At 36.5% G+C, this 27,762-nt stretch overlaps 2 protein-coding genes across 6 annotated transcripts in view; one reads left to right on the forward strand and one right to left on the reverse strand.

The window, feature by feature from the left end:
* The window catches only part of RALGPS2 (Ral GEF with PH domain and SH3 binding motif 2), a 130,513-nt gene that overhangs the window by 72,160 nt on the left and 30,591 nt on the right, over positions 1-27,762 (forward strand). For all 5 annotated transcript variants that reach the window (XM_030493818.1, XM_030493823.2, XM_030493819.1 and 2 more), the window contains 4 exons: positions 23,515-23,652; positions 24,546-24,636; positions 26,795-26,862; positions 27,526-27,661. In XM_030493818.1, coding sequence (XP_030349678.1) covers positions 23,515-23,652; positions 24,546-24,636; positions 26,795-26,862; positions 27,526-27,661 — 433 coding nt within the window. The remainder of the gene's footprint in view (positions 1-23,514; positions 23,653-24,545; positions 24,637-26,794; positions 26,863-27,525; positions 27,662-27,762) is intronic.
* ANGPTL1 (angiopoietin like 1) lies at positions 93-20,987 on the reverse strand. Its single transcript, XM_030493824.1, has 5 exons — positions 20,574-20,987; positions 12,817-13,674; positions 7,830-8,023; positions 5,229-5,499; positions 93-3,862 (listed from the first exon to the last, which is right to left on the reverse strand). Exons 2-5 carry the CDS (start codon positions 13,640-13,642, stop codon positions 3,675-3,677), a joined length of 1,479 nt encoding a protein of 492 aa, XP_030349684.1. The 5' UTR covers positions 13,643-13,674; positions 20,574-20,987; the 3' UTR covers positions 93-3,674.

Below are 27,762 nucleotides of genomic sequence, written 5' to 3' on the forward strand. Positions count from 1 at the left end.
AGATGTGGAGATCCTGCAGTTGTCATGCTCCCCTAAAGTGCTTTTTAGAAGAGTGCAGAGAATCAAGCCTGCCACACAGTTATATTTGCCATTGCAAATCCCCTCTGGAGAAGTACTGGCACTCGTCGTGAAGAACCCTGTTTGGAAGGTCATAGGGAAAATGAGCATATAAAGGAATTTCATCTGCGGTTTCAAGGATGAATGCTTTACCATTTAGAGGTTACTGGGTTTACCCTTATGCAACCAAATATCAAATGTGGGTGTGGAGTTTTTTCACAACCGTCTTAACATTCAAAGGTAAAACTTAAATAAGGTGGGGGGTTTTTTGTGTGTAGTCTTTGCAATGGGAAGGGAAAAGTAGAAGTACAAATTGTTTTCTTATTACCACAGCTCGCTCACTGTGGTCAAGGTAAAGATGTCCTTCCACGTTTAACTAGGGGGAGAAATAAAAATATTTTTCAGTTCCTTGCAGCAATAGGTGTGATGTGATTTCAGACTTCTAGAAATGCAAATGAGAGCAGCACATCGTCAGTGTGCAAGGCTAAGAGCTGTACCACACCAATGAAAATGTTCAGCATTTGGCTCTCATTACACAGTGTGGGACATGTTGTCACTTTTCTATCACTGGGCCAACTAAAGTAGTCAAACAAATGCTATATTTTGCCTTAGAATAAAACCCCATTCTTATAGGGAGTCTTATGGAGTTTTGATTAATTTGAGATTGCACAATGAAACAATTGAGCCACTTCTTGAGAAGTAAGATTTTTATTTAACTAAGCAGTATTACCTTGTGAAATACGTTCTTATAGCTGTTTTTCGGGAGTTATATCCAGAAACAGAAAAGCTGAAAACAGGTTACTGAAGTATTCATCTGATGAATATTCAGCTACTTCAGTGGTAATGCTTGCAACAGACTTTGGAAATATATGTGAAAACTGTGTTTCAGATTTAGTAGAGGTTAAACTTTTTCAAGGTCTGTTTGGTTAAGTTTGGACTGATAGGACAAGAATGGTGAAAATTATATCCTTCCCAGGCTGCTGCTGAGTGTCCAGTGCAAGAAGCTTGAGGGATGCTGCAACATCTTTTGATAAACTTTTCTAAAAAAAGTGTGAGTGAAAACATTGAACTTTTAGTCATTTACCCTGCTTAGGAAATTCAACCCGAAAGCTGAGAACTAATAGAGTTATAAGCATTTGAAAGTAGTAAATTATTGTACAGAGTGTGAACCAACCTGAAAAAGAGTTGCTATGCTTTCCCTCCTTGTAATCTTAAATCAGCAACTAACAATTAAGTCTTCTCTTTCAATAGCACAGCATGTGTACAGTTTGAGCTTTCTGGGTTTATTTTGTAATAATGTTTAGTTAACGTCATCCTACAGCTTTAAATTGGGGAAGTCTCACTTTTTACATGCCTAATATATAAGATTTAATTTAAAGGCTGAGTGCAAGCTAATTTTACTTTTGGGTTTCTGCAAATTATACCTTTCACTGACTGTACTGAATAAACAACCACTGTTTTTGTAGCAGGCAAGAGATCCTTGTGGTAAAATAAGATCTCTTCCAAGGAGAGGAAATCTATCGGTTGAATGAACTAAAGCTGTCAGAAGTGTTCATTAAAGGAATGTTTTGGAGGGCATTTTCAGCTTTTAAATTTACCTGAACTGCTTTTCTGTCCAGATACTGTAAAAAAAAAAAAAAAAAAAAAAACAAAAAAAAAAACCCAGGTTATAAATAGTCTGAATTTTAAGCATTTGCAATTAAAAAGCATTTTTATAGATTACTTCATGAGGTCTGTACAATATTTGTAACAAACAAATATTCCTTATATGAAGAACAATTTCATAATTATCTTAAACATTTGTGTCAGATAAAATTCTTGGTATTTAGGAATGGAACATACTGGGACTGATTCCCCACCTACCCAACCACCCCTGCAACCCCAGTTAAATATTGGTGAGAGTTGTTGGCTTTGATCTCCATCCAAAAATTTAACTACAACCCTTGCAGCCCTGTATTGTCAATGAAGCTTTATCTGCTCCAGGGAATGTGTTTTGAAAGCAGAATGCTATTTTCTCTCCTCTAAATTACAAATGAGATTTTGTATAGCAATTGATATCAACTAATTTACCATCACAATATTATTATTCTTTTAGCTGTTAGGGTTTCTTATGTTAAATAGGGGCAAAGTTCTTTAAAATCCTGAAGGTACATACGAGGTGCCAAACAAATACATTGGTTACAGTTCAGAACAGCATAATTAGGTTTTGTGTAATATCAAATTAAACTAGGTAAGCTGTGTGACTAAGTACAATTATTAAATTTTATATACTAGAAAGAAAGCTTTGGTTTTGGAGACTCTGGTACCTAAAGCAAACATTTTGTTTATGGTTTTGGAAGTATCTTGTTTTGATGAAGTGTGGTACGACTTTTGTTAAAGGGTGGAAAAACATTTTCTAACCAATTTCTTAAATTACATGTTAATTTCAGTGGAAATTTGCTATATAGAAGGTAGAAAATTTAATATAGACATTATCAAAAGTTTTATATACATGTAGAGGAAAGGAAATGTGTATCTTCTAAGAGCAGCCCAAGTTTGGGGTGTCAGGAAGAATACCCTTGGAGCTGATTTCTAACCTTTCTTTTATTATGTCAGCAGAAAGCTGTCTTGGAGGAAAACTTCTAATGTTCAGTGACTTGATCCTTCTCTTAATTAGTATGTGTGAACACTTGTTCAGACCTCAATCACTCCTAATTGGAACAGAGGAGAGGTCTCCCAAGTGTCAAGTCCTGATTTTAATATCAGGACTTTTCATTTTGCTATTTAAGTTCAAAGCATCAAGAAATACTTTGTTTAATTAGGATCTTTGAATATTGAGGTTGAAAGTAAAAAAAAAAAAAAGTACTAAGCAATTTGGTTGTCTTAAGCTGATCAGTAATTATATACAATTAATTTTTCTTATGTTAGGAACAATTTGCCTAAGTGTTTTACAGAGAAGGTAGGATATGCAGATCCTAAGGAATTCTCTACATGACTAAGAAATCTTACATTTTATATTTAATTCACCACTTCATATTGAAATGATTATTTGTTGCAAAAATCCCTCTGCTGGCAAAGCTAGAATATTTTCAATTTTTGTGTAGCTTCTTGGAGTAAATCTTAAACCTAAACCAGTAATATAAAGTCAGATTTTCATTGAAAGTAATGCCAACATTTTTAAATAAATTGTTAAATAACTAATCAATTTACACATTAAAGCAAGACAATGTCATTTCACATATTTACATTTAAGGGTTGAGTTAACCTGAAAAAAGCATAAGCTTTTTAAGTGAAAAAGCTTATATCTTGTCATATATCTGGATTTTTTTAACCAGCTTTAATGACTGTTTGCATAAAGTATGCTGGACTTGAACAAAGATAAATATGCTTTGCAAGCATAAACATCTGCTTTTGTGAATGTGTGTTTAAAAAAAAACACCGTCTGTCACAGTAGAAAAGGTTTCTAAAAAAAGGAGAGGCGAACACAGCAGGGAAAAAAAGACAGGAAAACTGTAGACCTGCTTTTTGCAGGAGCAGATTGTGCAAAATAATGATTAAAAAGTAACATTTTATTTTTCTGGAACTCAAGCTCTGAGAAGTTTATGCGTGATCACTTGAGCACTGTGGGATACTCCTTCTCAGTCTATAGGTCTTATCATCATTTGAACTGCTTTCAAGGAGTAGGAACCTCCCCGGTACTCAGCCCAAAATACTCCATCCTGATACTTGCTCCTGTAGTGGCCTCCTCTGTACCACACCCCATTAAGGTTAGAGTGGGCACACGCATTGTACCACCAGCCGCCTTTGTGAAAATGAGCACAGTTGCCTGTGGGACAGAAAGAAATGGGTGAACTTCAGCATGAAAGAGGAGAAATGGAGATTAGCAAATGCTTTCATGTTCTGGCTTATTCTTGGAGGGAACTTTGAAGTACTTTATGACCTGTTGTGGCCATATCAATTACTGCTTCTACCTAGATTATAAATTCTGCTGTAACAGCAACCATTGCCTGCAGAGAGGATTATTGACATATTATTTAATGTGTCAGCTGAACACTAAGGAGACCAACTCTTAGACTACCAGCAGTGCTTATCCATGAGCTAACGTTCAAGGAACTTGGAATATGTACTGTTTAGAAATACTTCAATGAAAGCAATGTGAGTTCATACAGTCCCAAGCAACACGCAGGACCACAGTTCCACAAAGAGTTGCTTGTAACTTGTGTATTTACTGTTACAGGCTTGTTTAAGAGTTTGCAAGATTTGTCCAGCCTTATGGTTATTGACAGCTGAAAAAAAATGCAGCTTGAAGTATTGCACTCCCCAACCTTTCTTTTACTGATAAGGCTTTAAGAGGAAAGCTGGAGGAAGAGAGTGGAAATGAACAAAAAACTGTCCTTCGAAGAGAATGAAACAAAGTGATCTGCCCATTTCTCAAGTATTGGTACATAACTACGCCAGTGCACAATTGCAGCTCCTTTTCTGCTGCTCAGAGGCTTTAGTTCGTGGTAATAAAATAATTCCATTATTATGTGGCCACAGCACTACTCTCAGAGATCACTTGGATGGGTATTCTGACTGCAGAGTCACATGCAAGTGATAAGGATGTCATTGAGCTAAATAAAAAGCTTGCTCAAACGTGCTTGCAATGGGGATGATAGAATTTGAATTTCTGAATGGTGCAGAGGCTTGCAGGGGCCCTGTCAACGTGATTTCTGTCTTAATCATAGAATAGAATTATAGACTAGTTTGGGTTGGTAAGGACCTTTAAGGTCATCTAGTTCCAACCCCCCTCCCATGGGCAGGGACGCCACACACTAAACCATGTCACCCAAGGCTCTGTCCAGTCTGGCCTTGAACACTGCCGGGGATGGAGCATTCACCACTTCCTTGGGCAACTTGTTCCAGTGCCTCACCACCCTCACAGTAAAGAACTTCTTCCTTACATCTAACCTGAACTTCCTGTGTTGAAGTTTGAACCCGTTACCCCTTGTCCTACCACTACAGTCCCTAATGAAGAGTCCCTCCCCAGCATCCTTGTCAGCCCCCTTCAGATAATCAATTTGAAGCATCTTTCAATAGAGATAGTATATCAGAATTTACATACTTTTTTGTATTTCATTTTTTAAATCTTAGATTATATCACAGGTATAATCTTTTGTATTTTCTTCACACGTATATACCAGTTTCCTTACCTGAATACATATCCCTGTCTCTGTCCAGTGTTGTAAATTGCTTTCCGTTATGCCATATCATGGAATCGCCTGCGTTTCCTTGGTATGTGCCTAAGCGTAGCCTGTAGAATTCACTTTCAGGTTCCAGGCGGAAACTGCTGTATTCTGCATAAACCTTCTTGTTGCTCCAGTCCTCTAATTCAATCAATAGTCTGTAATTATCCTGGTTGGTAAGCATGTAAATATTTTCTAGTCCCAGCCAGTACTCTCCATCTATGTTTCCAAATCCTTTCTGTGCAAAAGAAGATCAGAAGTGGTGTTAGCTTGTTTTTATTGTTTGTCAAACACTCATCAGCAGGAGTATTCCAAGCCGGTGGAACTACGGTACTGAAAGCCTTTTTTAAGCTTCTGAATGACTACTAAACCCATGCATTTAAAGGCTTTATTTTGCTGCACTTGGCCATTTATTCAGTTGGACTGCTAGCTGCCTGAGGTACTGCCAGAATCAGTAAAGGTGGCAAAACTGTTTGTTTTCTGTGACGCCCTCTTTTTAAGGTAAAGGGAGAGAGAATAGGGAAGCTGAAACAATACAAACAGAAGCTTCTTGATAAAGCGAAGGGGATCTGTAAGAATATATGAATAATGAAATCTAGGGGGGTATATTTCCAGGGTGGAAAACGTATTTATGATACCAGCAGTTTCAGTGTTCAAGGTAAATGACTTTCTGTTGCCTTTTTAATACAACTAGTTTTGTTTTTTTACTGTAAATTTAATCACAAAATTCATCTGTGCTCTTTACTAGATTTAGAAATATGAAATGTCTGTCCTTTCAAGTCATAAACTACCAGTACAGTAGCTGTGAAATGATATTTCATATCTGTTGTTTCTTGTCCGAGTGTCGTGGTTTCAGCTGAACCCAGGACACTTGAGTAAACCAGTGTTGTTAATATTTGGTGTTGCAGCTAAAGGAGATACATCACCCACCACAGCAATCCGTTATGCTTCCTAGTCTCTGGGGTCTTCCTACCCTTGTTCTCAGGTCATTGATTAGGTAGGACCTACAGTTGATTTCCTGCTTCGAATCACTTCCTGAGGAAGTCTCTCTCCAGCAAATAAACAGTCTAGGCTCCTAATTCAGGCTGCAGTTTCACGAGTGGCTTGAGCTGATCTAGCATCATGCTGCTGCCAAACATGGTAGCAGTGCTTTTGTCCTGGCTCATGGCCACGTTTGCAGTGCTTCCCTTGTGTCAACATTGTAGCTGTGCAGCCACAGAGAGATCAGGAAAGCAGCAGAAATGTGGGCATCAGAGACCTCTGTTGTCAATGTTGCAGGCTTTCGTTTAAACCCGGTCACAGAGGTGCACCTTCAGGTACTTGAAATCAGGTAAATCTTCAGCCACTGCAATTTAATGAGAAATCTCTTGGGGGCAAATTTGCCCAAGCTTGAGTGATTATCACCAGTTATACACTCTTCTACATTTTCTTTGCATTTTGTTGAAAATGATCATGGTTAATTTATAAGGCACTCTGTAACTGCCTCATAACATTAAAAAAACAACCAACCAAAACAACCCAAAACAAACCCAAACAAACAAAAAACCAACCCAAACACAACCACCTGCTTTTCTGAGAAGTAGACTTTGAATAACTGCTACTAAATGATTAACATTTAAATCATTAAATTCCAAGAATGCAAAAAGTGAAAATCATCATTGTAGTTTTTTGTCAGTTTCTTTGTATATATGGTACTATTTTAAGATTACCACTTGAGTTAAATGTGGCACAGTTCTCTCTTCTGATACAATGCGCATGGCAATTGTAGATTCACTACAGAGTGTAGTGAGCACAACATCATAGGGAAAAACTGTCTTATATGTATGAAATCAGTACGTTTTTATTAACCAAACCCAACCAAATGGACTTCTAGATTTCTTGTCTATCATGTAATTACTTCAAAGCAGCATGTGTTTGTCATCCTAGCCATTATGCCTGCATAATATCACAGTAACACATAAGAATGTATTCCCCTTCACATACATCTTCAGATTTTTAACTTAACTTTACAGGTAGAAAGTATTTCCTTTAATACATCATTAGGAACTTTTTCAAGTTGAGGACCTGATCCCACAAATCTGTTAATGTGCTTTAATGAATAATTCCACTGGCTGAGACTGCTTATTCATAAGGGAGACAATTAAGCTTTTAAAGTATTTGCTGTAGTTCTCAGTGTGTTAATAAAAATGTGTTTAGTTAGGTCTTTGTAATAAACTACTTCCCAGTCACTGTCTAGAATAATATGTCTCCCCAGTTGTGTTGTGCATTACAAATGCAGGCTATTTCAGAAGTAAGTTCATACAGAGTTCAGTAATGCATTGAATGAAAAAGGACATTCCCACTGAAACATATTTACCTCTGAGGGATGACCACTCTTTTTAGTTAACTTTGTTGATAAAATTAATTTTACTGTCTAACTTCAGCAGCTATCTATTTGCAATTCCTCAGTGTTTGTCATTCACTGCAAAGGTTTGCAATGAAGAATTGCATTTGAAATGTTCACATCATCTTGACTGCGATAGATGTCAGTGAAATGAAGTAGCTGATTTTCTGCATTCCAGAACTTACCTTGTAACTGTCCCAGTTCCTGAAAAAGTTGACAGATCCGTCTGTCCTCTTTTGAATAACTGCCCATCCTCCAGGGTCGAGGCTGTTCTCGCACCATAGTTGCATTGGCTCATTACTATTTTCGGGTTTAATCATATAAATCCCGCTGTTGGAATGCCCAGCTTCCTTGGCTTGTTGGCAGTCTTTGAATGGACCTTTTTGAAAGAAATACTGTAAGCATTCAAGCTTGGCTGTGCAGGGGACATTGTTCAAGCATATTTTGTAATGGTAATGGAAAGTCAGTAATTAAGATAAAACTACCATGGAAAACAGTGTAAAAAGTTACTGTCTTATATTAGTTGTGTGTATATAAATAAACACATCAATATTCCATATATATTAACTTGATTTTGCTGAACAGATAATGACTTTGGTTACCAACACCTATTTTTTTAACTTCATCTATTGTGTCAGATCTGTACACTGACTTTGATATGTAAGTGCATTATGATTTTCACTGTTTTTTCCTTTACCTTTCTTCTTCTCTCTTTACCTTTTGTAAAAGGTAAATGTCAGTTTACTTCATTGTGCTCTCATCTGAATAAACGTACATGAGTACTGGTGTATCCATTTGAAACTAGTGGAAGTTTAAAATAAACCCAAAACATATGAAGGACACACATGCACCCTCCCAGTACGTAAATAGTACTAGAGCTGCTGTAAGAAATATTTACTGCCAAAGTCTACAGACATGGAATTTAATGTAAGAGTATTCTTATGTTGCATAAATTTTTTGCCTTTATGTACTTACCCAGTTATAGGATCAGCCTGTTAACTGGGGATAGGAATCTTTTAAAGTTTCGTGTGTCATCCTGATGTTATATGTGTATATGGATACCGATCAAGCAAATATGCGAGCAATGGAGAAGCCCTTTTGAGCAGCTAAAAGGGCTCACATACTTTTTTCAGGGCTGTGATTCTACAAAAATACTGTTGCCGTTGACAGTGCTGCTCGAAAGCTCTATTTTAGACCGTGTGAGTAGTGGTTTTACAAATAGTACTTATAGAAGAGCATCTGATTATTTTGCAAGAAGCATGCAGCTTACATATTTGTGAAAATTTTGCCCAGTTTGCCTCTCAATTTTTGGTAGTATTTTTATTTTCTACCTTTTAGAAAAGGATTTATGTTCCTTTATCATTACTTGAGTTGATTTAGAGACTGGGTATTTACTAATGAAAAGCAGGGTGTGTTCTGATGGCTAGTTAGTGGTCAGTGCCCTAAGTGTGTTTGAAAACTCATACTCAGTAAATCTGAACTTAAATTACCTACAGCTTTCCTCTCATTTTAGGAGGTTCCTTTTCTCGAATCTGCTTGGAAGTTTAGAGAAAACTCATCAGTCAGAGACAAAGCTAATGTGCAAAGAAGTATAAAAGACAGTTATTGAGTTTATTCTTTAATCAAAAGTGGAGGTTGAGTGAAAGTGACCTTCACTGCAGATTAAGATTGAAAGTTGCCATTTGGATAAGAGTGTAATTAGCAGAAATCCATAAAGTATTTCATATTAGAGTGCAAAAAGCTTGTGCGTCTAATGAAGGTGACTACTTGGAGCTTCTGGCTGTGACAGTGCTACCAGGAAGGCAGCAGGCATTAAGCCATTGCAAGTACTGCTGCGTACTGTACTGTCAGTATTTATCAATGCTTTTGTCGTTCTTGCAGTGCATGCAGTAGTAGCTTAGGAAAGAAATGCTGTAGTTTTGGTCTGTGAGGGATTTTTCTCTTGCTCACAATTAAAATTTCCACATAGATTGTGCACATTGCAAAGCTTGTCCAGTGGATAGATAGTTTCCTCGACTAAGTTGGGTCTCATTCCCTTTCTTTGAGCTGTGTAAAGTAAATTTGGATGCTGTATAACTGAACAGGGAGGTGGTTCTAGAAGTGTTATTTTAAAGCAATTGTTGCATTAGAAAAAGTGTAAGCAAGAAAGTAGTGTTTATTATAATGTTCACTGAATATTAAGAATAGTTCAATTAGATCTGCTGTGTATTAATTCACATGATTTCTACTGGGGGAGGAATTGGGGGCTCATTTTTCCATGAGACACCCAAGCAGATGTTTGGAGTGATTCTAAGTAGTTTTTAAGGCAGACAGAATTGTGCTAGCCTGGTTATATAATAATACACTTTGATCACTTCTGAATTTCAGCTGGCATTGAGGTCACAGGATGCATCTTGTCTGCTCTTTGATGCTCAGGTTTGACTATGTGATTACCACAAGTTAATGTCGGAGTAGAGGTAACAGACTTCTGCTCTCAGTGTAAGGAACTCCAAGAAATCACATAACTTTTGGTGTATAGCCTCGAATCCCTTTTGAGAAGTTCTTTTGTTATATGTGATTATTTTAAGTTCATGATGTAAAAACTGATCCATTTCTTGTTCAGTGAAAATACTGAGATTTGTGAAGCAGTGTAACATTCTCCACAGTGCTGGTAGGAGTGGACGCTGTGGCTAATGAAAAAAGCTTAATTTTTCTGTTTAAAATATTGTCACTTATGCAAGGAATAAGTATCTCATGCATATCTAGTCTTTTGTAACAGTCTGTGTAAACTCTAAGTTGCTGAGACAGCTACAAATTAGAGATTCTCTGAGAAGATCTGTTAAATATTACATTTCTAAAATTGTGGTTTTGACTTATGATTTAGTACAGATCATACTCTATTGTAAATTAAATGTAGTCGAGAAGGAAAGGGATTAAATATTTTAAGTTGGAAGCTTAATAAAATGATGACTGAATCCTCTTTAAGATGCCAGATGTTACCTTGAGCAGATGATAAAGAAGCTGTGCTTATTTAAAGCTTCATACAGAGGATTTTTTTGGCAATAATAGAGGAAAATTCCAAAATAAAATTGGGCACGTATTTAAAAAAAAAAAAAAAAAAAGTTGTTAATGGAGAGGTATTAGCAGCAGAGTGAGGGCTGTGTGTAACTTTCAAGTAATTTGTCTGCTTAAAGCTGCTTTTTGCAACGTAGTGGCAGTAAAATTTTGGGACACTGGCTATTATTCCAAGGACTAAGAGAACTGTGAAAACTATAATTCACAGGAACATTATTCTTCCTCAGTTTCTAGAGCCAGTTGTTTATCCTGTCATAACCAAGCCTGACAGACCTGTTTCTAAATGGGGCTGTTCTCATTGGTCTTACTTGACATCTTCATACGTTATAAATAGTCACCATCTTTTAACTGGAAAATTAATTTTTCTGTGACATAGACAATTTTGGTTCTGTGCACCATTAAATGCGCTTAATTTAAGAAATCAGAAATAATAACTGGGCTTTGTATTGCAGTTTAGAAGTTTTGGTTTTGATGACTGATGCTCTATCAGTTGTAGCAATTCTGAACCTTCATTTCCCCAAAGCACTGCAAGAAACACTTAAACTTCAAACTCGGGAATCTAGCATTAGATAAAGGAAGTTGAATAATATTAAAATAAATTGCCTAAGATTTCTTTGTGTTCCTTTGCAGAAATTGTTTCAAACTCTGAACTTTTACGGTTAAAGGGGGTAGTGAAAACCATGGTAGATAATTTGGAGGAAAATAGTGCTATTCATTTTGTATGTACAGCAGGTGTATATTGAGGGAGAAAAAGATGCGTTTATAACAAAACCTTGAAGCATGGGTTTTATGGGAAACAGGAAGTTGCTGGGGTTTTTTAGGATTACAGTTTTGCTGTTTGACCAGACATTAACATAGCGCCTTTATATTAGCTGTTTGCTTTGTGGCATGATATGAGATTTAAATTCTCATGACATCTGGCATGTTACTTGGGTTTGTGCCGGAATTTTTTGTAGACCCTGAATAAAAATAGTTGTTCTTTATAACAGCAGCTAGTTGTTTGTAATGCTGTAGAACAGTCCCAAATGAACGTTTGTAATCATTTTAGGAACCAAGCTGAACTTCCAACTGTGACTAAAGGCAATTTGAAAGCTAAAAAAGCCAACCCAAACCCAACACGCGCGCGCGCACACACACACACACACACACACACACACACTCCTCCCCCAAACTCTCTTGCTGTGCAAGCTAACAGAAGCCAAAAGCAAGCACTTGAACGGATGTCTGAGAAGAACCTATTTTTCTGAATCATTAGGTTTTTTTTAATTGCAGTTGTGTAAAAATTTTACTAAAGTAAGAATCATGATAGAGTTTAGGGCAGCTCAGTAGTAGTTAATTTTCTTATCACTAGTTTTGTTTCCTTTTTTAACCTGACGAATGTGACACATGAAGATGGGACACAGTCTCTTGAATGTATTTTCATAATATTTATGCTACTAGTTTAACTTGCCAACCCCTACTGACATCAAATTACTGGCAATGTAGTTACTTATTTTAAATTTTTAAAGTTGAGTGCAGTTATCCTTTCAGACTTATCTTATAAGAGACCTCTTGCACAGCTGTGTTGGTGGAATTAGATGTTAATTTAAAACAGCTCAGAATAGAAATCCTTCTAGCAGGATTAACTTCTGGCAAATGTATATGTGTAAGTATAAAGGACAACTACTTAAAATTACTTCCTTTATTGAAGATGAGATACTTCATCTTATTCACCATTGCCAGTTACTTTATCACATAGCTAGTAGGCATCTTCAGAGAAACAGGACTAAATACTAGAAAGTATGAAAGTATATGCTAATATTGAATTTTAATTCCCATAACTCAAACCCAGCTGAAGACAGAAACCTCAATACTTTGTGGCTCAGAGGCTTAATTTCTTCAGGTCGAATTTCTGAGTATCAACTATTTCAACAAATTCATCTTATGCAGCTATATCTTAACAAGTAGACTTTGGCAAACTAAATCTTTGCTTGGGGCAGGGGGAGAAAATCAGAATCAGGAGCAAGGGCTAGCTGTATCAGATACTTCTTAAATTCTGCATTCCATTTCTATAGCCAGGACAGTTTCCCTCTGAAATAGAGAAATCTTAGGTTACATAAATAGTGATAGGTAACTCACCCTCATTTATTAAAGCCAGTGGTGGTACTCTGAAAGGACTCTTTGTAGGAGAAGTAGCTGGATCAGGTGGTGGTCTTACATCTCTGTCTCTAGGGTAACCTGGGTCTCGCTGTATCTCATTACCTCCCAGAAGAATGGGAGTGTATGGTTGGCTGTTAGGAATGTGCTGTGGCACAACTTGAACAAGAGGTGGAGACCCATGGGTGTCCTGTCGCGAGAAGATTCGCAAGCACTGCTCTTCCAGCAGGGAGATGGTCACAGACTGATTATTTACAAGATCAGTCAATGCTGCATATTTTACTTCAAGCTCCTTGTATTTTGTTGCCATCTTCAACATTTCTGTTGTAACGTTAAGGACTTTGTTTTCCAGTTGGGAAAGCTCAAGTGAGTTATCACGTTTTCGAATAATCTCATGCAAGAGTTGCATATAGAGTTGGGTGACCCGAGAGTTCATGTTACGACTTTCTTTCCTCAGTAATTTTACTTCATTCACAATGTTTCCATCCACATCCACTACCAACTGCAAAATGTCAATCTCCCGCTTTTGCTTGGACAGCACATCCTTCAAGTTCTCTATGTCCATTCTTGTGACTTCATCTTTTCTGTTACCAGTACCTGGTCCATTAGTATTCACGCAAATTGGCCCTGTGATTTTTTGTTCTGGGACCAAGAATGTGTAACCACATTTCTTCCCTTCCTCTCCGCTGTCTGCTGAACGAGGATGCCTCCGTTGGGATGTTTTATTTGACGTAGATTGTTCTGTACAGCGCCCAATAGACAACAGCAGGAACAATAGGACACCCAAAGTCCATTTAAATATCTTCATTTTAAAGCAAGTATAATGACTGTCAGAAGAGACTGTTGAATAGATAAAAACCAAAATCATTAAATAACTAAGGTTCCTGTACTGCTTAAGCTGCCTAAACTGATTGGTTTGCCATGCTTACATGTATGTAGACAGGTCTTTGCAATCTGTTACTTGGAGTTAGAGTCCATTAGATTAGCTTCAAAGAGTAGCTTTCTGTTTTGAGCAGGAAACCCTAAAATTTTGGTACTGGATTTAGTACCGAATGGATAAATGCAATGGATAAATTTTCAGAAACAATATTCTGCTTATAGTCTGTATTATGCTTTCATTATAAATTTGACTGCAATTAAACGCACAAGGTTGTAGAACATATAAAGTGCTTGCAGAATATCTTCATGGAAGGGAAGTAAAAAGACAGTGATAGTATTGTCAAAAATATATAAATATGGGAATTTACATAAGCCTTTCTGGTCCTCTTTTGACTTTATATATACATATAGATGTATAATTTGTTAAATACTACATACATACCTATTCATACATACACACATTTTTCAAATTTATACACAGATGTAAGTAGACTTGAAAAATGCACAAATATCTAGCACTACTTTTGGGTGTTAGTGTTAGGCAGGAGATGGGTGTAAAATAGTTGTCTTTAAACACTGAAAAAATTATATATTCAAGTAACACTAGATTTGTAAGGAAAGCCTATAACACTGTTTGCTCTGCATGTGTCCCTACTTAGTTGCCTTTTGAGATGAACATTTGAAATTGTTGGCACACTATTTTTGTATCTGTGAGTATTTTTATCCAAATAACACTGAAGTATCAGGTCTGTTATCACTATAAATACCATACTGAAGTGTTTTTAAAGAAAATAATAGGTTTCTTTTAACTTTGTGTAAAGAATTAAAATGCAGTGATAAAGATCCAAGAATGATTTGAGACATGTTTTTTAGCTTTATTTGCTAAATATTTGATATGATGAACAAAGATAGTACTTAAGGAAGAAGAAAAAACAAAAAAACCCCCCAAACCAACCAACCAAACAGAAAAAAACAAACTCTCATTTTGCATGTTTTATTTGCTTTGTCAAGCAGATTTCTGCTCTTATCTCAGCCATTGATCTGGCTTTCCTTTCCAGACTACTGTTAGCGGTCCTAGGAGGCCTTGTACAGTGGCCTTTGTATAGTTACAAAAAGAAATAAAGTAAAACCAGAGAAAGTTAATTTTCATGTTGTTCCTGCCAAGTTCAAGTGCATTTGGCAATCCTGAAACAGTCACCGTGAAGTAGAAGCAGACCTGTAACGCTTCTTTTACATTCACATTTACAAACGATAAGGTGACTTTTGTGTCAAGTCACTTCTTCCAGTTCTGTTACTGGCTTTAATGTTAATTCTACTGATGGTGTCTTCTCAACCTTAGAGTAAACTTATCAAGTTTTCATTTTTGGCTTCACTAAGGGCAGCGGTTGCAAACTTCAGACCATGATGTGCATGCAGTCAGGAATTATAGCTAGTGATCTTGATCAAATGTTCACCGTCGCCTAAAACATAACTTTTTGTTTGGCTGTTGTATCGCAAGCCCTACTTCTGTGAGGGTAAGAAAACACTTGCTTTCTAACACATAACTGGAAGTCATTTCTCGCCCTACATAAATGGAGAGGATACATAAAAATTTTGATAGAGTTTATATTTCTATAGTCCTTTCTGTGTGGTTTTGTTTTACTGTTAGCATGTCGTAATAAGTATTTTGGTACCTATTGGTAAGTTTTTTTGGGGGGGGGGTGTTTTTTTTTTTTTGATTTTTGGGGGTTTGTGAGTTTGGGGTTTTTTGTTGTTTTTTTCTTTTTGTCCCCAGGAAAAAGAACTTGGTTCAAAGTTTTGTTGCTCTTTCTCTGTGTTTGGTTCTGGGTGGTTTTTGGTTTTGTTTTTTTTTGTTTGTTGTTGTTGTTGTTTCTTTTTTAAGTAGGAAAAAGTATCACTTTTCTCCAGAACTGTGTATTATTCTTTCGTAATTTCATATATTTAAAATACTAATCACTTGAACAATGTTCAGAGTAGGAAGTTCATTAGGTTAAATTTCCACATGAATCATGGTAAATACATGGAAAACAGGTCCGTGTGGTTTCTAACTTGAGAAGGATGAGCTGAACTAATTGTCTGAAGTTGATACCTCTTCACATCACCTAAATTATTTTTCAATACTCTTATGTTCAACGTTTGCAGATGCAGGAAGGTGACTTCATGGTATATGGTTAAGTTTGAAGCCATAGTACAAGTCCAGTATTTTACTATTTTCACAGTACATATCAGCTACTTCATAGTCCAAAAAGGTGAATAACACTCTAGTTTTTAGTAGTTTTTAAGGACCCTACACAGTTACTGAAATAATGAATGGTTGGGAGTTTCCCCACAGCAGCACGTTTTTCCCCTACATATACATTATATATATATAATTATACGTATATATAAATACATTAAAACTAAATGAAACATTTTGCAATGCTGCCCATTTTCTGGCCATGTATTCTGCTGCAGTCTGCTTTCTGCATATTTCTTTTAACATTTTGTGTGTTCATTTTGAACTTTTATGCTTATGTGTTAAAGTTGGAAGTTTTGTGTCTATATATGTGCTGTCAGACCATAAAATTAATAAAAAGGTTTAACATAGCATGACCAAATGCAACAGCTGCATAAGATCATGCCGTAGAACTTTGAAATAATTAAATGTCTTGTCTTAAACTGAGACATTCAGATAAGCAGGGATGGGTTCCTTCTGAGGCCCTGCTTGGTAAGGGAACATGTATGCTTCCATGGAAATTTTGATGTTGAAAAAGTTAAACATCTTATGATGTTGTTTGGTATGTTTGAGCAGCTTACTGCCTAACTTGTTATACAAGAATAGGTTCTGAGGAAGATATTTACCTGGAGTTTTAATCAGCTTAGAAGGAAATGAAAATACTGCTCAAAAAATTTCCTGATGTTCTGGGCAAGCAGCTTAAAAAAATATAAACTGTTTATCCAAAATATTACAGAATGATAGCCTAATGTGTAAGACCTAAAAGTGAGAAATATTAGAGTTGGGGAATAGTATAAGGTGTTTTAATCCAATGCATTATGTCACATATGGCCAGGTTCATATGTTTAGGTAGTGTCATAACTATAACAAGCTAAAGTGATTGAGACTCAAGGATAAGTTTAGACAGAACCAGAGTCTCAAACCCTTCCTGCAAATCTGGAGTTGCTTGTAGTGAGTGGGGCTGCTGAAATACCTGAATGCAGACCTGGGAAAATAAGCAAGGGAGATTGTTTTATAGATACTATGGCTTTAAAATACATTATTTAACTCTTTATGAACTGTCATAGTTTTAAAATTAGAATAGACTGTCTCTACACTTGGTTCTGTTGTGTTTCTGTTACCCACTTTTAGGTCCCAGATTTCTGTAGAAATTGCATTATGTCTGTTCTGGCATGCTGATCTCTTATTGCTTGTGCAGGAGGAAATGTGCAACTAGTCATAGCTACACAAACTTCAGCATCTTGTCAGAAATACTCAGAGCTGTAGACATGGCTTCAATACTATTTTACATTTTAATGGCATTCCTTTTCTTCCCATTTCTTTCTTCTTCCAGACTGATCCCTATGAAAACACACACACAAAAAAACCCCCCAACAAACCCCAAAACAAACAAAAAAGGGGGGGGGAAACCCAACCCAACCTTGTTTCCATAATCAGTCTTTATTACTTTTAAAAGTGTTTAAAGGAACAAAATTCCAATTTAAAATACCAAAATAAACTAGTAACTACTAGTTTTATCTTTCACCAAAAACTGTTAGAACACAGCTGTGTTACCCCCAAACATACTGTATCACTTAATTATTTAGGTTGCAGGGATGAGGAATTGTGGAAGCTAGTATATATTTGGCAGTTTTTTGCTTTCTACACAACAAACTATTTGTTCTTTATTGTACTACTGGACTCTCGCATTCAGTGAAATGTAGAATTTGGAGACTCACAAAACAAATTAGAATCTGTTCTTCCAGAACTGACAAAGACAGGGCAATATAGTTTGTTATAACTGAATATAATGGAAGTGCTGCAAGTAAATGTGAATATAAGATTCCCTTTGTATGGAAAGCATATCTTTGTATATATTTACATATTCTTTTAACAAATGTTCTGAATAAAAATATGGTCAAATGATAAATACCAACAGTGCCCTCCCTTATAAACCTGCATTTATGAACATGTAAAGCAGGAGGAGAAGCAGCAAACAGGGTTTTTTAAGAAAGTAGATATATACTGAGAAAGATCCTCTGAACATGATACCAGTTAATCTGAAAGCTCTGTTATTGATGTTGGGCATACTTCTTTTTCTGTTAAGTGTCTAAGCAGCTAAAATCAATAGAACCATCTATGTTTCCCTAACTCTATACAGAGTAAGTGGAGATTTTTGTGGACTTAGCTTGAAGAAGTAACTGAGTCCCTAACAGTCCTTAACATTCCCCACATCAGTGGGGAAAACACTTATTGTAGGAGAAACGTTCCCATGGATTTTTGATATACGATGTACTTCAGTAAGTTACTTTTCCCTATATAAACAAGCGTTTTTCCAGCAAGTCACTCTACCTCTGCTGAAATAACAGGGTTATTTTCTATTGTATTGACTGGGATCCAGGAATAATATGTTCTTGGTTTTTGGTAGATACATGATGTATTGAGTCACAGAATTGTGTTTCTCTGAGATTAACAAGAATCTGATTCCTTCTAGGAAAGGCAATCTAAACATCTTCAGGGGCTTTTGAAGTAGTTGTTAAAAATATGTCACATTTTAAAATGATATAGGCTTAGAAATTCTCTGTAGAAGAGATTTATGAATCTTGCCATACCAGATATTCTGAAAACACAGAAAAATACCTTAACATTCCCAGTTTTTTGGTGAAGGGTTTTTTTTTTTTTTTTTTAATGTGAGGGTTCCTTTACATTTGTTTGCAGCTATTGTATATGTTTGCACTATTTTAACAAACAGGTATAATGCAGTGTTGCATTTTGCATCCAGAAATGTGTTATTTAGGGGCTTCAGAATTCTTTGTAAATCATACTGAGGGCATTAAGCATCTAGTAATGTTTGTTATAGGAAATTTTTACTTAGTTCATTGGTGTATAAATTTTAAGGACCAGACTAATAGGGCATGTTACGAAAAAACAAACGAAGCCCAGTAAAACAATAATTAAGACCTGATAAAGCAATGTAGTTACTGGCAAAAGTTTAAGGGCTCAGAATTTCCATTCTTTGAAGTAAGTTCCTGTAAAACTTGGCATAAAAAATGGCATATTTTTACATCATACTTTAGGTCATTCTTATGGCAACAGCATAATATTAGTATTGTGTTACTTGTTCTAAGATAAGCGTTTCAAAATTCAAACTCTAAAGTTAGAAGACAGGAAAGGAGAGAGAGTTAAAACTTTGCACGCAGCCATTTTATTGCTTTAAAATTATTGACTCAGCTGTTTTCGTTTGTGAAAGATTTGGGAATTGTTCTGAGCAGCATAAATCAAAACCTTGGCTAATCATGAATGAATAGAGACTGGTATCCAAGGCATACTATGTAGGCTTCAAATGGGATTTTTTTGTTGTTGTTTAGATTGATCTCTTTAATATAAAAAGAAGCACAAAAAGATAGTAAGAAAAAGGGCTCAAGAACTTGGAAAGGATACATCTTTCTTGTTTGTGAAGACTGTTTCAGACTTAGCTACTAAATCTTAATTAAGTTTGCTTTCTGTAACACTCTGTCTCTTCTTTTAGTACCACCCCTTCATTCTTACTTAATGTGTCAGACATTTCTGAGAGTTTGTTAATACAAATTTGTAACTTAAATTCTTTTCCATTGTTCTGGATTATTTACCATATTTTAATTTCAAAGTCAGCATGAAGAAAGGCAAAAAAACGACAAGTATTAGCAGTTCTCAGGGTTTTTTGTCTGTAATTTTGTCTTCTGTTTGTAAACAATATTTTTGTTTTAACCTTTGATGTGCAACTGCATCCTTTGCCTTTTCCTCGCCACCCTCCAAAGAACTATAACAAAACCCTCTATTTTCCACTTAATATAGTGTTGCCTTTTATGTTGAATTTCATGTGTAAGAAATGAATCTTTATTTAGAAACAAACTGCTGTTCAACTGAGGTATAATTAACTTCACCATATTTCCACAAAATATTAAAGGAAGGAATTAGTGCCTGTGCCTGCTGCAGCAATATTTTTGGATTTTCAGCTGCATGATTGTTTCTGCTACAAACTTGATTATATTCTGAATCAACATATGACTGCTTTCTTGATTGGTTGTACATCTCTGACTACTTGTATTGCTCAGAAGTATCATAAATAAAAATTTAGTGGAAACGATATGCAATGCTTGCTACTTACAGATGTGCATTGATTTACTTGAGACTTTTTACAGTGGTTTTATTGAGGTATCCATTTTCTAGTTCTGGTAAGGCTAGGTCTATGCTCTGGTTTTGGGTGAAATCCAGCTTCCCTGAAATAGATAGGATTTCTGGCTTTTGCTTTCTGGTAGGATTAGAATTTCACATTAATATGTTCACAATACCCAAATTACATGCTTAGCAAAGAATAGGGTAGTATTCTGTAACATTAGGTATCAAAATCTATGGGAGTTGTTTACAGCTAAACAACTGCAGTTTGTTCTTTCTTACAACTCGAATGATTTAGTCTCTGCTCTTATGCAGAGTCCTTTTTAATTCTTTCCAAGTTTCCAAAGTCTACCAAATGCCACAAAAGTGAGTTTTATATTTTAGTTGTCAGACTTTTCTCAGGCTGAGAGAGATTTGTTTCTTCACACGCTTGCATGTTGAGGGAGACGTATGTAGAATTCACAAACAGCTCAAAATTAAACTTGCAAGTAAGAATAACTTTAAAACTTACCAAGAAAAAAAGGCTTCCAGCTGATTTGCTTCTGTGGTAGATGGAAAATCCAGAGGCCAAGTTGCTTTTTCTTCTATATTACCCGATGCTGTGGATTGTTAATCTGCAGTTGGAGTTGAAAACTGCTTTTGTCTTCCTCTGTTAGGTCCAAGCTGTACTGAGGAATTGAGTTTCTCCATACAGTAACCAAGCTAACTAATAATTAAAAAAAAAAAAAAAGGAAAAAGTAATGTTCCAGTATGTGTTATTCCAGACGAGAGAAAGAAAGGTTTTTTGAAATTGCGGTGTTTTACTCTCACATGCAGAAGTGCACTAACCAGCTACAGCTGACCCAGATTCCATATACATCACTTCTGGACAGTGTTTTTTTTAAACAAACACACACTCAACTTAGACGTTCAGCCCACGTATGATGTCACCACGAGCACACTGAGAGCAGAAGAAACTCCTCCTTCGGATTTCCTATCCATACCCTCCAGAAGAGGAGGGGGTAGGGAAGCTGAGAAGTTAGGAACAAGGAAAGATTGTTTGCCAGTAGAAGGGAGGGTACCATATGGCAACAGACTGTGCAAGAGTTCAGCAGGCAATTACAAATCAAACATTTTTACTACACTGCCTAAAGATGCCTTTCAAGTTATTACAGTACTGGGCTTCATTTAGAAGAAAGATTCTTTCAGGCTGATAAAACTCTATTTGTGTTGCTGGGAATAAAAGGGGCAGCCTGGCTGGGTACAACAGGAAAAATGAACCATTTATAGTCTAGAAGAATGTTCAACAGAATGTCGCATTCAATTCTTGATGTTCACTTAATAAGAAACAGTTCCAGTTGTTAAGTGCATGAAGTCTCCATACACATGGAAAATGTTAAAACTGTGTGTGATGATTTTGGGTAGGTATCAGAATATTTGATAACATCTGACTGGTGTTAGAAGTAGCAAAAGCCACAGAGATTAGGCTCTGTGAGGAATGCTGAGTTCTGTCAATAGTCAGCCAGCACTTAAATGTGTTTTGTTTGCATTCACTGGTATTTTTGATTTCTTTACAAAGGATGTGAAAATTACATTTGGAAGAGAATTATCCTAGTATGCTTTCAAAATTACTTTGGACTTCACAGAAATGCATCAAATAAATTTAGACAACAGCTCTCTACAAAAGAGTTCTTGATGTAGCTAGAAGAACAAAAATCGGTGCTTAATTGAGCAAGTTATTTAGAAAGATTATCCTACAAATACATTGGTTTATAAAATCCTGCATAATATTGCAGGTGCCTCCTCACAGTAGATTTCCTGAATTACAATTAGTAAGCATGATTTACTTTCTATGGAAGACTTCAGTAAGTTTGGGTTTTTTAAGGTCTGTTTGGACATGAGAATTAGGTTTGGGACAGCTTATGTAGTCTAGGTAGCATAGCAATCAAATGTGACTATATGATGTTTCTGATTATTCTTTCTATTTTTTAAGAAACTTATTCTAGCAGAACAGAAAAAATGAGAAATGTAGTTGTATATCAGGTCATGTGTAATACCTTTTTTTTCACTTTTTTTGTATGTCACCTTTCAACCACAAGTATTTTAATTTGTTTCTCTGTGTGTGCACACGCGTGTGTGTGTGTTGATTTTGGAGCGATGCCTAGAGTTTCCCAAGTCGCATTTGAGAACTGTACTGGTTAGGTGCTATACAAACACAACTGCAGTTCTTGTGAGGTTGTATTAATAGTCTTCCACCTGTAAAGCTAAACTTCTTGTTATGACTTTGGTTATACAAGGCTGAGAGGTGAAGCAGAATATAATTTTAGAAATTCCCTGTTACTGAAGTAAGTTTCTTAAAAATCTTATTGAAGTTTGCATATTTCTTTTTATTTGGATATCTTGTGGAAGATGCAGGGGATGAAGAGCAATTCCTTTTAATAACAGAGTTGGTCAGGATATGTTTCATTTAGCTGAGACAAAAATGATTGGTCTTTGGGTGAATTTCAAGAAATGGAGTTGCATTTGGATTTGAAATAAATAGTTTAACTACAGCATTAGTATGTAAGGAGGAGGAGTTTCCTTTCTACATCATCAAGGGATTGAAAGAGTAGTAAGGTTACAATGGTGGTGGGGAAGAAAGCATGTAGAAGACTTGAAGAGACTTATCTATGAGGCTATTGGATCTTTAAAGCTGCAGGATTTGTACCGCATTTCAATGAGTGCACTTTTTGCCTAGTTAACTTTTCCTGTGTGCTGCAAGTTGAATTTCTATTCAGCTTGAAGGATTATAGATAATATGAATTTTTCTCCTGTTATTAATTGCTGAATTGGAAGAATGAGGTAGTAGAGTTCCTAAAATCATTAGTAATTTTGATCATGTATTTTAACATTGGGTGTTTAGTATGCTTCGTATTTGTCAAGGGAATAATTAACTGGTTATATGGCAGAAGATCTGCTTCATGAATAGTTGATTGTGGCCTTGTAATTACTTTTAGATTTACAAATAATGACACTGTTAAAGACAAAGTCAGTTAGTACGTGCCTAGTGTGATGCAGGAAGAAAAGATCCTCTCTGCCTTCCACTGTGATTAGTCATACAGAGAATGAAAGCTTGCGTACAGAAACCTAGCTGTACTTAACACCCTCAGTATCTGCAAATACAGCTGAGATAAGGTTGAAAAAGCTAAGGATTAACTGACTGGGGAGAATGCAAATTCAATCCCAGACATGGGTGGCATGGTGATGCACTTTCCTGTAGGTCCAAGCATTGTTACTGTTTGAAGTCTGAAGGCTCTTGGAGATGTAGTCAAAATGATTTTTCAGGTAAATAAAGAACACTGTTCTGTAGCAAAGCTGTTGTCAGTCTGCATGAGCATTCATCAGTGAAAGCAACAATTCTTTGAAGTATTGTTTGTGAGGCTTTTTTCTGCTAAATGTGAGACACTAAAGCTTTTCATTCTAATCTTATTCAGGTATTTACCTGTCAGACTTGACATATATTGACTCTGCGTACCCATCAACAGGGAGCATTTTGGAAAGCGAACAAAGAACAAATTTAATGAACAATATTCTTCGAATTATCTCAGACTTACAGCAGTCGTGTGAATACGGTAAGTGTGTAAATATTGCAGTATTAAAGAGAACAACTTTAAAAGCTTTAATGTTTGGTTTCTGTAATGCAATGTAAGTAAAGCCCAACCCATTTGAGTGCCATTAATATTCTCCCTCACCCTCTCAGCCCAAAAGTCTAAGTTTAATCTGGTATTGCTGGTTATGACAGAGCATCAGTGTGAGGGGACAGAATAAAATTACCCTTCTCTTACATCACACACATTCTTGCAGTACATATTTTCTGATGAAAATGTGGAATATGTTGTTCTTAACAGTAGTTTTACAAGTATGTTATTAACTTGTATCCCTGTGTTTCATGATTTTATGACTATGAATTCTAAAAATAGTAGGATTGCTTTTGGAGTAGTACTTTTACTGGAGATAATAAAATATGTTCAGCTTGTCTTTTGGACATTTATAGTTCTGTTCATAGATCAGATAATGTATTTTTCCTTCAAAGGTGGTCTCCTCACAATCCTTTTTTAGTAAGGCTGTATTTGTGATGGTGGAATGTGAATTAGCACAGGACTGTGGATTCACTAAAAGCTTAATATAATGATAATGTGGACTGTGAAAGAGTCCTCAGATACAACCCTTCAGGTTCCAGGTTTGGGCCTTTAGTTTGGCCAGAGGCACACTCTCACTTTTCCCTTACATGTGCTGTCATAAGTAGAGCAGCTCAAGGGAGATACATACCTGGCTTTATGGATGTCGGCTCAATGCATGAGAATTGCTGTGAAAGACCAAAATTGCAATATCAGTGGGGACTGTAGTTTGTATCTCCATCTCACATAAAAAGGCAAGAGATCTGATTGTGTTTAAATAGTTTCTGGAAAATAACTGTGCTTACCAATGAATGGTATGGTGATAATGAATATCATGTGTTCTCCAGATATTCCTCTGTTGCCTCATGTCCAGAAATACCTGAACTCAGTTCAGTACATAGAAGAGCTACAAAAGTTTGTAGAAGATGACAATTACAAGTAAGTATGAAATGCTGTAACTGATTGTAGCTTATCATAAAATATCTTTTATAACACAAAGCCTGTCATTTTTAAGATTGCACTTGTACCAGGGGATTATGTATCTCAGATGCACCAGTTGCAAGTAGTGAGGTTACAGCAGGGTCCTGTGCTCAAGACAATTTTCAGCATGCTGGATGGCATATCTCCTTCCTTTTCTATGCCTGACTGCATCAAGCCCTGGTTTTCAGGTCTCTTTGCTCTGTGGATTTGATCTGCAGATCTCTTTCAGTGTTCACTAATGAAGACTGCATACTTCCAGCTCACAATGTAACACTTTTCAGTCAGTAAGATGGATCCCGTGATTGGAGATAGCTTGTGTCATTTCTCATCAGAATAAAGTCATCTATGTGTCCAGTCCCAAGTTCTTACTGAGGGTGACTTAAAGCTTTCACTTTCATATGTATTTTGCTTTCATTTTATATTTTTCTTCTTGATTAGGTTATACAGTGTTAGTAAAATGTAAGCACTTGATTTTTGAGAGGCGAGTTATCATCTGTGTCCCCACCCCATTCCTTCCAGCATACCACCCCAAAAAGAGGTTTCTACTTCCTTAATTAGAAGATTATTACTGCATTAAGTGATTTGGCATCCAGCAAAACTGGGGGATGTAAATCTCTGGCAAGAGACAGGAGCAAGCCCTGAGGATAGGAAAAAACTAAAGCAAATCTGTTGCATATGAAGAAAGTTCTTGTTCATTGGCTGATCTGCTTGAGGAGGTTCCCCACCCATTCCCATCCTGCCTGCCCGGGAAGTTTGTCACCTCAGTTGTGTTGAATTGGTTGCTTGTGTAGCTACATTCAAATGGTGGGAGGGCTGTGCACACTAGAGGAACAGATACGCTTTAGCATTTAATAGCCCTAACTTGAATTTACAAAAAGGCAGCAAATGGGGACCTTTTAGTTTCTGTCAAAGAACAAATAACAAGGGCTCAGACGCTTAGCTTCCCGTCTAAGATTTGTAAATTTTTCTCTGCATGTGAGTATGCAAGCATCCAGCTTTACCTTTTTGCTGAAATGTTCTGTATCCTGATTTTTGGGAGGGAGCGGAGCTGTCAGACTTCAGACTTTTTGTCCTCAAAATTAAGTAGATGTTTTTCCCAACTCACTGATTTCAAAGATTCTAGTTGAGTGAACTGCGTGGACGAGATGTGCTTGATCTTCCGGGAGTTCTCTGCTCCTGGACTCTGTCCTCTTTGTAGTGCTATTGGAAATGGGATTAAAAGTGCCTGTTTAAGAAAAAGCTTGAATTATGGATGCAGTCAAGTTGATAATGGATTTTCCAAAACATAAAAGAAGGATTTTGGCTTTTAGACTAGTAAAGACAAAAGGCTTGGTCCAGCACTCTAGAGCACTTACTACACTTCATATTTAATTTCTTCTATTAAGTATAAATATTTTAGTCAGGCAGGGGAAGGAGTTGTATACTTTTTATTCTTCCCAGTTCTTATGCTAGAATAGTGGTATAATCACTGATTTTCATGTGTCTGCTAGAGGTTCCAGGGCCATGTAGGTCCTAGCTTGTGTGGCTATGTTATCCCTGGAGGCTGGCGCCAACTCAATGCAATGACCTCTTCCCCTGCTCCTCCCACAGTGTGATTTTGCCACACCTTTTTAACAGCTCACATTGAGCTTTGTTCACAGAGGGCGAAGATGTCAACTGGTGGCTGTTTGGCTGCTTGTGGCTGGCTGTGCCAGCTGTGTCAGACTCCTTAATGCAGAAGAGGTTGCAGGGGCTGTGCTGTAGCCAAGGTGTTTTGCTCTTGAGTCCAGTCCTCCTTCAGCATAATATTGCAGGCCTGTCCTGGTCTATATGAACCAAAGTAATAGTTACATCTACTACATTATGCCCTTGCATGTCTGTCTGGTTTGGTTATTTTTTAATCCTGGGCCCTATTGCGGTTACTATTTGGTGGGGTTTTTCTACCAAAAAAAAAGAGTATTTGGAAATAGTGTGTGCTAAAGATAGACATGCAGAGTTTGTATTAACTTTATAATGTTCCTTGCAATTACAGGCAGGCAGCTTTCAGTTGTAAATTAAAAACCCTAATTTTTCAAAAACTTACTTTTATTTGCTTTTATTTCCTGATAAAGTAATTTTTAATGCTTCTTTAATGCAGACTTTCATTAAAGATAGAACCAGGGACCAGCACCCCACACTCTGCTGCTTCCAGAGAAGATTTAGTAGGTAAATGCTTAATAAATGTGAGAAGACTTGAGGTTGTCAAATGCATTATTTGAGTTGCGAACGTGGAAAATATTTGCCTGAGGCTAATAAAGAAGTGTGACATATAAACACTATGTATTTGTAATAAAAAGCCTAAAGGTGATCTGTCAAGAAATTCTTTCAAGGAACTAAGTCAGTTTTTTACGTTCTTGTATATATTGTGGCACTAACTTGTTAGTGTCATTTGGGGTGAAGAGCTGTTAAATACTCGTTCTTTGTTGTATCTAGACAGAAGGGCCTTCATCTGAACTTCTCATGGTATAATATGCTTCCAAAAATGTGCATTATTTTTTATCAATACTGAAAGTGGTTGAAGGCAGGAGTTTCAAAACATAGAATCAGTGGGACCTGTTTAATGTCAACATAGCTAATGCAGCAACCTTTAGGACTTAAAAAATACTTGTAACTAGATGGTCTACTTGAAATAAGTGTGGTTATTTTTAATCCTGTGCAAAAACTGTGAAGTACAGGGCTTTTTACTGTCAATGTATCAGTAAGTTTTATTACAGGCTATCTCTTACCAGTTGAGTTTAGGAAGTTTTTTTCTCTTCCACAATGTTCTGAGAAGTAATCCTGTCAGTAATTCTAAAGTTACTTGGGAGTAATGTCTTCTTTTGTTCCCAGGCTCTGAAGTTGGAGCGTCTCCACAAAGTAGACGGAAAAATGTTGCAGCTGAAGGAGCCTTGCTACCACCAACACCCCCTTCACCCAGGAACCTGATACCGCATGGACATAGGAAATGTCACAGTTTGGGATACAAGTCAGCATTTCATTTAACCTGAAACCCCTAACTTTTGTGATGTAGCATGTCAATACAAAAGCAGCACTTTTAAAAAGTAACATGATTTGTACACAATACTT

This window comes from Strigops habroptila, chromosome 8 (assembly GCF_004027225.2).
Source record: "Strigops habroptila isolate Jane chromosome 8, bStrHab1.2.pri, whole genome shotgun sequence".
In the NCBI taxonomy this organism is placed as follows: Eukaryota; Metazoa; Chordata; class Aves; order Psittaciformes; family Psittacidae; genus Strigops; species Strigops habroptila.